Source organism: Notamacropus eugenii, chromosome 1, assembly GCF_028372415.1.
Source record: "Notamacropus eugenii isolate mMacEug1 chromosome 1, mMacEug1.pri_v2, whole genome shotgun sequence".
NCBI classification, from domain to species: domain Eukaryota; kingdom Metazoa; phylum Chordata; class Mammalia; order Diprotodontia; family Macropodidae; genus Notamacropus; species Notamacropus eugenii.
The window spans coordinates 491,247,761-491,260,119 of NC_092872.1; the positions used below are offsets into that span (position 1 = coordinate 491,247,761).

At 41.2% G+C, this 12,359-nt stretch overlaps 1 protein-coding gene across 2 annotated transcripts in view; it reads right to left on the reverse strand.

Moving 5' to 3' along the window:
• KCNT1 (potassium sodium-activated channel subfamily T member 1) overlaps positions 1–12,359 on the reverse strand; it is a 215,864-nt gene that overhangs the window by 175,125 nt on the left and 28,380 nt on the right. Inside the window, exon 2 of one of the 2 annotated variants that reach the window (XM_072632996.1) lies at positions 5,218–5,391. In XM_072632996.1, coding sequence (XP_072489097.1) covers positions 5,218–5,391 — 174 coding nt within the window. Of the gene's footprint in view, positions 1–5,217; positions 5,392–12,359 lie in introns of those variants that run through there. The other variant, XM_072632997.1, reaches the window with a different exon arrangement.

The following is a 12,359-nucleotide window of genomic DNA, read 5'->3' on the forward strand; positions in this document are numbered from 1 at the left end:
GAAACTTCTAGTAAAGAAACCTTTAACAATGCAGACAAAGCAATAATTCTGCAACATATGTGAAAGATCTTTAGAAAATATTAATTTAACATATAGGAAGTTTATTATTAATATAGCAGAAATAATAAAGTATACTTAAATAGCATTTGTTCCCACAATTTTAGATATTTCACTGAAATTATTTTTTAAAAGCAATAATAGACTCAAAGTTTATCCTAAAAGGGAAATTGAAGAAGTGTTTGGGCAAAACCCTTTACCTATGAGGAGAATATTTCAGTAGGGCAAGTAACTGTGACACCCCCCCCCGCAATCACCCCTCAGTGACCCTGTCAAAGGTAGAATCCTTGGTGGCAGAATTCATGTGACTGACTTTAGGAAGTATATCTGATGGAAAAAAAGGCATTCCAGAGCCTACTCCCTCCTTGGCAACACTCATGATGATTAAGACTTCTAAATGCCTTTTTTGCTGAATAGCTACCTGGCCAGCAATTTCTTCAGGATTTAATTTCTCCAGCTCAAGAACAGGTAATTAATAATCTCTTTCCTCCTTCCTTTTATTTTTTTGTTGTTCAAACAAGAACAACAAAATAACCAGCTATGATCTGTAAGAATTTGCTTCCTATTCTTTTTTCATTGATCTATCCTAAACTGATCCAAGTTCTCTGAGTGAAACACTGGTGTTAACTGGGCAATTTGATTGCCATTTACCTATGTGGGTGTATTAAAAAGCACATACCATTACCAGCACTGACGCTGTGGTAACAATTGTTAATTCTGTACTCTGAGTGGTCTACAGTGACTCACTATAGCATATATTTTCATTTCTCCTGGAAAATAATAGCCTTTGGCCTCCTGGAAACACATTAACAACTGGACAAGAAGTCTTAATAATGGCACTATCATCATCTGTCACATAAACCTGGGGATGTTGATAGAAGGGGAAGTACAGAGAAGAATTGACTAAGAAAAGAAAGAAGTAGCAAGAAGTGGGTGGAAAGTTAAGACCTGAATAAAAAGTGGTAGGGAGAGGGCATTCATGACCAGGGAAGCACCTAAAAAGCGCTTTTCTGAAATAAGGTTCTGAGGGAAGAGAGACAAAGGGTAATCTGAACAATTGTTTGCTTGAGCAAGCACACCCCTTTCCTCCCAAATGACTCTCACATTGTGTCTGATGATCTAGAATTTAAGCAATAGGTACAAGACTCAGTATGATATAGTAAGAAAAGTATTGATCTTTTTTGGTGTCAGTTGTGACTCTCAGCAAGTTATTTCAACAATCGAAACCTCAGTCTTATTATCTATAAAATAGGGATGATGATAATGTTCACATGACCAATCTCACAGAGCTGTTTTGAGGAAAGCTTTTTTTTGTAAATCTTAAAGTTCTACATAAATATGAATTATTATCTAGAGTCAGATGTTGATGGCAGGGAGGAATTAGAATCAGTGATCTAAACCAAGGACATTCATACTCCTGGAATTGAGCGAGTGGGAAGGAAGAGCATGGAGCAGTTTTGTATGGTAAACTCATCCTACACAAGCCTACATGAAGCTACCTTTCCAGCTGCCCTGATTTCAACTGAATTCAGTTCACTCCTTTTCCTGTCTGGTATCTGGCACAGTGGGATTTAGTGCAGAGTATGGTCAGTATGAGAGGTAAAGAGCAGTCCTGGTTCAAATCATCCAGATTCCTTGTCTCTTTCCCTATCCCTGCTTTAAAACCGTTCTTTTTTTCTCCCTCCCTGAGAATGGCAGGAAGAGCATCTGGGGAGAAACATGAGTATTAAAGATTTCCATAGAAGATTTCAACCTGAATGAGGTGGAGGCCCCTGTTATTATTAAATGCCTCTGTGGATTGCCTTGTCTCTGGGTAATTAGGTTTGGGGAGAGACAATGCTATCCAATTAGTGTTGCCAATTCCTTGTCTTCACACACAGGCTGTTGGTAGTGAGTGAACTAGTAAAAGATCTCAGGTATAACAATTTTTTGGGGGGGCTCTGTGTGTGAAGCATGCTGATTTAATTTACAAAAGTAATTATAACCGAAGGTAAAAAGAGCTTTGTTTTCTTGCCTTGGGCTTTAGATATTCTAAATATGTTTCAGCAAAATCTAAGCCAAACTTAGCCACTGAATTTCCCAGGAAGATTTCTGAACCACTCCCCTCCTTTAATCATGATGCCACCCCCACATGCTGAATATACTACTACATGAGCTGTATGCAAAGAGATACAGGGAACTCATGCTATAAAATTAGTGAATTGGCACAAGGCTCTCACACCTACCAGCAAACCTTTCTAAGAGTAGGCCTGGAAGCTGAAATCACTTTCCTGATTTATCACCTCATTCTGTCATAGTCCCTAGTCCGCACAGGGTTATCATCATTCCAGCAGAGATTCACATTTAGAGAATGAGTCACTGTCCAGTGCAACTAAGAAAGTTAAGTAGTCATAAATTAAGCACAGAGAAGGATTCCAGTTTTCCACTGGTCCCCTCTGGAGTTGTCTGTCCTCTTTATTACCTCTTCAGTGATACAATATAAATGAACCCAATAAACATTTATTGCAAAGTCTTATTATGTTTCAGGGACTCTACATGTCTTCATTCTGGTAGTCAGTGATCTATAAAGGAGAAAAGTCAGTAAAGAACCACAAGCCAGTAACAACCCCAGGAAGGTCTTTGGAAGCCCCCAAAGTTAATAAAACTCATAAGCTTTCAATGTTTCCAGTTCTCTCCCTCACTATGGTGAGGAGAGAGAAGGCAAAGTGAAGGAGGAGAGGAAGGAGGAGGAAACATCAAAATTGTCAGGCAACTATTCAAGTTATACTTCCCTTTATCAGGATAAAACAAAGGATCTGATTATGTCATTCCTTCAAAAAATGCAAAAAAAATAGCAGGTCTTAATAATGATTTGATGGGATTATGCATTCCTATTATATACAACTTACTTAACAGATTTTTTTTTTTTTGCTTAGAGAGGAAGTTTGTTTCTGTATTTACACAAAATGATGTCAAATACAATCCTGTCAGCAAGCTCTAGATTTGAAACAGCCAGGGGCACAACCTATGAGTCTTCAGCAGCTACAATCATTCCCAAATATTCTAATATAATGTGACTCCTTATTATACATTTACATATACCACAGGTCAATTAGCATGCCTAAACTGTCCAGATCCATCCAGTAAATGGTGATGTGACACATAAAGCCTATAACCCAAGGGTCAGCCTTTTCCTGCTATATCCTAAGACATATTTCTACTTAATCTCACCTCTTTTCTACTGCTATTCTCTTATCCCTTTCATTCCCCTTCCCCCACCATAAAGAGGGAGAAGAATATTTCACTTAATTCAGCATTCTCGCGGTCAGAAGGCATGGCCCTTGTGCCTGTTTCTTTTCACCAGCCAAAATGTAAAAGATAAAATTATATAAAATGCTACAGTATACATTTGTTGAACAGCCAAAGTCCTAGGCACTTCCCAGGAGAGACAGGTGCTACTCTACCCTCCTACTAATGTCTGAAGAACCCCTATAGTGGTGGCATTGTTTCCTAGAATTCTCCAGATCACAAACAAACAGAAAACTCAATGGATTTGAGACAATTTAGTAAGTTATTCAGACAGATGAATCACTAAATCTTTTAGAGGAAGGATAAAAGCACAACCCCCTAGTGTACATTATAACACCACTAGATCCACATCAATATAAGAAGGGAAATAGTCAAGAAAACCCAAGACAGCAACAAAAGAAACCTAACAATAATGTTTGTTAGATTGGTTTGAATGGGAGTTACACAGAAATGCAAAATGTTTGTCTGGCCACTTAAACAGAGGTCAGAAACTGGGCATTTGCTCTTAAGGAGTTTATTATCAGAGCATGCTAATCCAATCAAAATGAGCTATTTAGATGAGATGATCTCTGAGGGGCCTTTCAGCTCTAAATTCTTGGGTTCTAATTGCATTAAAATGAGTTTTGTTCAATGTATTATAGTCCAATCACAATCACCAAAGACAAGTAAACATTCATTTGTGACATGTGATTGAACATTTCATCTCCAATTACAATGTTGTTGTTTTTTAACCTAGTTGTGAACAAGTTTCCTGTGTCTTCTTTAATTCTTTCCAAACACTGACCTTATTTTGAAAATAACATCGTTTTAGTGATGGGTAGGGTATTCTAAGAAGTCAATTTGTGGCCTTCAGAATCAATTTTCAACCTCAGGAAAGTAAATCTTGAAATACTTTGATACAGTAAATTGAATAGCCCCTGCTGGGAGAAAAAAACACCCCTCTCTACACATTTATTTAATTTTGAGCTCAGTGGAGTGAATCGAATCTGACAGGTACCTTCCACTTTAAAAACACAATATAACTAAAGCATTTCTGGGCTAGAGACACACCACACTTGCTTTCCGTCTCTCACAATGTGACTTAAAAGATCACTCATATTCACACATGGAGGTAAAAAGCTCTTTATAATGAGTTCCAGAGTGCTAAAGTGTTTATCAATAACAGCAATAATTTTTGCCAGAAACAAATACTTAAAAATCATTCCCTCCGCACAAAATTCTTCTGCTAGTTGATAAACTGTCATCTTGTCAATCCACTTTACATTAAATTATTTTTTTAAGCTAGTTCTTCTGACTCAGTTCCTGCAGGACTCAGGTTTCATTTGTGGACCCACATGCAGGAGAATGGGAGGGGGAGGGGTGAAGCTAAGAATGAACTTTCCCAGGCCAGGTGAAAAACTTAGCAGTCATACAGGTCAATTAATATTTGATCGAGTTCCCATGTACTCAATACTGGGGAACTACTAATTACATCGGGGCCCAACTTTAACATAGGAGACCACTTCCTGAAGTCAAAAAGCAACACTCCTTTCTACTTACATTCAGGTCTTTGTCAGACACTCCCCCTTCTCTTCTGTTTTCCCTAAAATTCAAACGCCCCCAAAACTTTAAAGGTATATTCAGGCAGGTGCTTTACCACCTGGCCTTTATAAGAGCAGCCCAGGTAACTAGAATGAAGTAGAGGGTGGGAGAAGCAAGACAGAAATGTACATGATTTCAGCACCACGGACAGAACACAACCCTCAGCCTGCTCAGGACAAACAGTCCACCCCAGGACTCAGCATTGGACAGGGATCGCACAATTCATCTTTCTCCCTCCTCTTCCTCAACTCTGACCCTGGAGCGTCCTTCTTCCTGGCCCGACCCCATTACCTGTCGTCGTTCTGGAATGACTGATCTCCCAGTAGCAGGTCCCGGAAACGGTATCGGGGTGGCAAAGGGAGCACCTCGGAGTCCATGTCATTCATTTTGAGCGAGGAGATATCCAGGAGGACCCCGCTCCGGCTGCCGTTGCCTTCTCCACCACTGCCCCCACCACTCTGCAGCCTGCATACACAGACAGTGAACACTCCACTCAGCCAGGCTGAGACTTTATTACCAGCACTCCCAGTCCCAGCCCGGCCCAGCTGTCCTTCTCCTGTCTCTTGAGGCTGGCTCTGGGTTCTGCTTAGGCGGTGGTAGCCGATTGCCCTCCTCTCCCTTCCCCTCTTTCATTTTCCTTCCCTCTTTCTCTCCCCCCACTCCCTCCGCGCATTGCAGCGAGCAGGGCTCTGGCCCCCAGGCCCCCAGTTCCGCGGCGGCGCTCCAAAACACAGGACTCCCCGCCCCTTCTCCAACAGGGGAGCCAAGAAAACTGAGAGAAGGCTAGGAATCAGCCCTTTTCAGTCACATACACACCCCTCCCCTCTCACCCCCACCCCGATCCCTGAAGGAGATCATAGGGAACTCAACTCCTGGAGGGCATCTTCTTCATAGAGCTGCTCCTCCCTTCCCTTCCCTAGTAGCGCCTAGGTTCAGCTGGGGAGTGGACACAGACGTGTTTCCCTCCCTCGCGGCCGCCTTCTTCCCGAAGCGTGGAGTGAATTTGGGAAGAGAAAGAGCTAGGAGTGGGGAGAGAATCTGGGAGCGGGAGGCGGGGGCGGGTACCGGGCGGGGAGGGAGAGGAGCCCTCCTGATTCTCTGCTGGGTTGCTTCCGGCTTCTTGGCCGGTCACAGTGGGGAGACTGAGAGGGGAGAGGGGAGAAGGGAGAGGGAGAGGGAGAGGGAGAGGGAGAGAGGGAGAGAGGGAGAGAGGGAGAGAGAGAGAGAGATGCAAGATCTCCTGTAAGCCATATTAGGCACCAGACAGAATTGGAACTATCCTTCTAGAGACTGCTGCTCTAAGGGCAGGGAGACAGATATGTCTAAGCTGTTTTACAATCACAGCAGAGGTCCCCTGGGATACAGGAGTGCAATTTCACAGGCAACTTTAGCTCTGGAGCTGGTTGATCCTCCTTTTTGTCTGAGTTGGTTACTCTGGATCTCTTCTGAGTACTGAATCCTTTACATGGGCCCAGGCTGTCTCAGTTTTCCTAGGATTTTCTGATCTCCAAAGCCATTGTAGTCAGGTTTATTTAGCATGGTCTAGATCAGGGGTCAGCAAAATATAGCATGAAGGTCAAATCTGGTCCAGGACCTGTCAGGAGGCAAGCTAAGAATGGTTTTTTACATTGTATTATAAAATGTAAAAACTTTTCTTAGTTCTTGGACTGTAGAAGAACAGACAGTGGGTTGCAGTTTGCTGACCTTTGTTTTAGAAGAAAAAGGACTGGACTTGGAATCAGAGGACATGGGTGTAAATCCCAACTCTGCAAACCACTTCACTTACCCATGCTTTAATTTCCTCATCTTTAAAATAACCAATATGAATCTGTATCCTAGTTCTTCCAGATTGGCTGTTTACCTGCTTAATTTACTCTCTTTTCCTCTGAAGCCACTTTGGTTAAGTGACAGGGGCAATAGGCAATCCCTTCTCAATGCATCTCTGTAGGATATGGTGACAGAGGAATGTCCCATCATGCCAAAAGTTTGATCCTAGATTATTGCAGGATTGGTAAATCTTAGGTAGGGAGGAAGGGGTTGGTTCTTTATTGAAGCAGTTAGTCAAAACCTGTATCAAACTGCTTTCCTGGGCACCAATCCCTCAATCTAATTTGCACCTCTCTCTCTCTCTCTCTCTCTCTCTCTCTCTCTCTCTCTCTCTCTCAGGATTCTTCCCCTGCAGGTTCCTCTCTGGCATTACTATTTCCATGCTCACAGGACTTCCTAAGGTCCCACAAAGCTTCAGGAACACATAAAATACACCACAGGGCACTATACTTGATGGGGAAGAGGAATGGGCAAGAAAAGCATGGAGTTGGGACGTTCCATTTGATTCTTTCTCTGATTCCCCACTCAACAAATATAATAATCCCTAGATCTGGTCAATTGACAAAACAAACACAGAATTCAGTTTTCAATTTAACAAATATTCATTTCACACCTACCCTGTGCTCAGTGTTTGAAAGTGACTTTCATTAGTAGCTAGAAATGCCATTCAGCAATCCCTATACAGTGGAGTGTTGTTTCTTCCATCAAGCAATTAAAGCTTCTAACACTTTTAATCCTTTGAAAGAGCTGGGATTCTTGATTCTCTTCAAAGTACTAACTCTATATAATTTTAAAGCAGACTATGAAAAACTTCAAGGTTTCTGCTTTGGTCCAGCTCCATTTAAGACTGGGAATAAAAAAACAAACTGCATACTTATCAAACACTACCTAGTTCACCATGCCTAGTAAGGTGTGATTAATCCTTAATAGAGACAAGGCTATATAAGGCTATATGTTTGAATGAACTGTAAGAATTTTGCCAATTTTTGCCAATGATCTGCTGAAGAGAAGCATGCCCTCCATTTCACAGAGGGTGAAACTGAGGCCTAGAGAGGTGCAGTAACATGTTACAGTTGAAAAAACCCCACACTAGGTAAGGAAACATCCTGACTCTACTATGAACTAGCTGTGTGACTGGGCAAATACCTATACCTTCTCTGAGCCTCAGTAAAATTATGGGAGTGGTGGTATAAATGAGATATGGTCTTTTACAGCTCTAACATGGTATGATCTATCATCCAGATAGGTCCTTCCCTATACTAGAACTTGACCTATGAAATCATACATGATATTCTATCAACTGGAGTTTTTCATTGTTTGTCCTTGGCAATGCCTAGAGTGCTTTTTTCTTATCTTCACCTACTGGAATCCTTGATTTCCCTTAAGACTAAAGGACCACCATCTGTGGGAAATCTTTCCTAGGAGCCTCAGCTACTAGTATCTTTCCTCCCCCCACACAGATTACCTTGTATGATTTATATATGTACACACAAACATGCATTTGTATATAAATGACTACTAGAATGTATACTCCTTGAGAGCAGGGAGGTTGTTTTGTCTGTATCCCCAGCACATGCTTGCTTGAATGTGGCATCAAGGCATCATGGTGGGAGTAGTGGGAGGTAGGCTCTTCCTGGTTAGACTTCTTTGATGTAGGTAGACAGTGAGCACTTCCTAAGACCTGAGGGATAAGGGCTCAGAGCCCTTGGAATAAGAAAGGAATACCTGAGAAACAAACCTAGAGAAAAGTAGAAAGCTAGGATACTTACTTTTCCAGCAAGAAATCTCTACCAGTGAATTTGCTAGAACCAGGCAGAAGCAACCTAACCTATGCATATGAGTGTGAAAATGAATAATGCTTGTGGTTTGGGGCTAAGTGTGCTTCATATTTCATTTGTGAGTATATGTCAAAAGCATAGAAACATAGGATTTAGAGCTAGAAAGTGTTTTAAAAATGATCTTGTCCAACCCATTCATTCTTAAAATGGGAAAACTAAGGTCCAGAGAGGAAGGATTGACTTGTTCAAAGTTCAATTCTATGGAATCTACCAAGCATTTATTAAGTACCTATGGGCATGCAGATAAGTAAATACAAAACAGACAGAAAGTAAATATCCCTCATATTTAATCAGTATCCAAGTTCTACAACATCTCAGTTTCGTGCTATGCTCCACTCATCCAGTTACCACCCTGCTTCACATCCTTATCACCATTTAACCTTGGCTTATTATAATAGCCACTTAATTAGTATCCTGGTTTCTAGTTTCTCACCTTTCCAATCCAGATTCCACACAATTGCCAAATTGATAATCTGTAAGTACTTATATATGATCATGTCCCTCCTGCTCAATAAACTCCCTAGGATAAAATACAATTTTGGGGGGGGGGGGCATTGATAATCCTTCACAATCTGGCTCCAACCCTTCTGGGCTTATTTTACTAGTCCTCTTCAGCCACAATATGGTCTAGCCCATGGATGGGGAACCTGAGGACTCAAGGCCACACGTGGCTCTCTAGGTCCTCAATTGCAGCCCTTTGACTGAATTCAAACTTCACAGAACAAATTCCCTTAATGAAAGGATTATTGCACTTAGTCAAAAGACTAGAAGGCCACAGATGTCCTCGAGGCCGAAGGTTCCCCACCCCTGGTAGCCAAACTGACCTATTTTCTGTTCCTCTCATGAGGCATTCCATTACCCTTCCCTCTCTGTACCTTTTCATAGGCACTATGCTCTTCCTCCTCACCTCCTAACTTTTTGGAATCCTAAATCCTTCCAAGGTTGAGCTTAAATGCTTTCTTCTCAAGTTAAGTGTTAGGCTTTTTCAGATAAGAAAGGGAGACAGAATGCTGTGTATGGCAAAGAACAAATAGGTCAATTTGACCAGAATGTAGGATGCAAATGGAGAAATAGAGAATCACTTCTAATCAGTTTCTAAACTGATTTAGAAACATAGATTAGAGCTAGATAGAGAAGGTCTTTAAACACCCAAAAGACTAGTATGTATTTTATCCTAAAGGCAGCATAAAGACACTAAAGCTTCTTGATTAGGAGAGTGATGGAATCAGACCTATATTTTAGGAATATCAATTTGGCAGCTGTGTGAGGGATGGATTGCAGAAGAGAGAGACTGAAAGTGAGGGAGACCAATAGTGCAGGTGAGAGATGATGCAGGCTGAAATTAGAATGGTTGTACTATGAGTGGAGAAAAGGAGATGAATATAAGAAATATGAAGGTAGAATCAATAAATTGACAAGTCTTGCAGAGTGAAGAAAGTAAAGAAAGAAAGAAGAATTACTCTGAGATTGTGAGCTGAGTGACTGGAGGGATGGTATTGTCTTTGATGGAAACAGGGAAGTTAAGAAGAGGGGTGGATTTGTGGGGAATGAATTTTTATGAAGCAGGTAGGTGGTACAATGGATAGAGCACTGAGCTTATAGTTAGGAAGACCTAAGTTCAAATCCCACCTCTTCTGTTCAACACTGTGAGTCACTTAATTATCTATTTGCATCAGTTTCTTCATCTACAAAGCAGGGATACCAATAGCACCTACCCCCCAGTGTTGTTGTGAGGATAAAATATGATATTTGCTTTGCAAATTTTAACCTTCCATTCCATTATCAAACCTAGGCTACCAGAAGCCTAGCCTGAGATAGGCCTGGCCTATTACACTACTCCATCAAACTCTCTATTGCCAACAATGGCAAGTTCCATGAGTTTCCACATTCCTATCATGTTTCTTTGCCCTGATCACAGCTTAGTGCATAGAATTCCTAATTGTGGATACCTCTCACTCTTTTCCGGACACTGTCTCCCTTGCCTCTTTTTGTGATGTTAACGTCTCAATTATAAGTGGTTCCCTACAGGAGTCATGTGGCAGCCCAAGTCTTTCTTCAGATCACTCTGCAGCTCAGTCTCTCTCTTCCCTCTGTGGTTTCCATGTTCCCTCTTACATCCAGAAGGCAGAAATACCAGCTATTATTATTTTGGACATACTGAATTTGAGAAGTGTATCAGCAGGACTTGATTATGTGGGTTTGAAGTTCAGGAGAGAGAATAAGGCTGGATACATAGATCTGGGAGTCATCTGCTTAGTGAAAATAACTAAATTGGATGGAAGCTCATGGGACTAGATTATCCAGAGAGGATTTCGACACAGAAGAGAACTCAGGACAGAGTTTTGGGGGATATCCAAGGTTACAAGGGCAAGGTATGAATGAGATCCAGCAAAGAAGATTAAGAAAGCACAGTCAGACAGGTAGGAGGAAAGTCCAGAGAAAGCAGTGTCATGAAAATTCACAAGGAGTTAACAGTGTCAATGTTGCAGAGAGGAAAAGAAGAACTGAGAAGAGGCCTTTATAGTTAACAATTAAAAGATAAATGGTAATGTTGGCATTGGAACCCAGGTGCTTTGATCAAATCCTGAACTCTGCTGCATCAAGTTGCCTCTTAAAAAGGGGGCTGCTTGGATTAATGGCAGGGATGCCAGACTTGGTGTCAAGGAACCCAGATTTAAATTCAAGTTCTGACATTTCATAGTTGTGTCACCTTGGGTAAATATTTAACCTCCTGGAGCCTTAATTTCTATGTCTATAAAATGGTGATAATAATACTTGACCTACTCACCTCACAGAGTTGTTATAAGGAAAGTACTTTATAAACTTTAAAGTGTTATGTAGAAAAGTGAGTTATAATGTCATGTGAGATTGTGTGCAAGTCTATGTGTGAGTGAATTTCTGCATTTTAACCCATGTTCCTGGGAGAATGTATGTCTGAACCTGTCTTGATTTGAGCCTCGGTATATGACAACATGCATGTATGATCATACATGTTGATGTTATGATTGTGTTATATTGTTGAAGTTACTAGCTGTGGGATCTTGGGGAAATTGCATAAAAATCTTTTTGCCTCAGTTTCTCCAACTGTAAAATGGAGATGGTGTAGCATTTATCTCAAAGGGTTGTTGGAAGACTCAGATAAGATAATAACGAAATGCTTAGTACAGGGCAGGCACATAGTAAGCATATAATAAATGCTTTTTCCCTTCCACTTTTCTCTGTGTGAGTGTGTATATACATTGAAGTGAAGATGTGAGTGAATATTTTCATTTCTCTGTGTTTCCTGTGTTTTCACTGGTCTTTTCAGGGTTAATAAATTGGCCCCAGTCTTGAAAAACACCCCCTAGTGACTGTGTTCTAGGATCTGCTTTTAAGCATAATTCTCAAAGGACAAAAAAACATAGGCAGACAGACCCCAGGCTCCCTTGCCTCCCCCGTTTCTGCGGCAAAGCCTGGGAAGAAATGACTGATTTGTACCTGGGGATTAGAATGACAATTCATGCTGGGCTCCTAGGCCAGAAATATGCAAATAGCCTCCTTATGTCAGGCCTGAGGCAGCTTGTAGAGTAGAAATGCCAAGACTCCACCTCCCTGTCCCTCACTGACTGTGATCTTAAGTGTCAGGAAACAAAAGCTAATCAGTCCTTGGATCTAAATCCCACAGTTCAGAGCCAAGCTGTTAGTCATGTGAGTTATTTACTGAACAGCCTAGGTAACTGACTGACTCATTAGTGAATGTAATGCACCTGTGCCTATGGGTAGTGGACT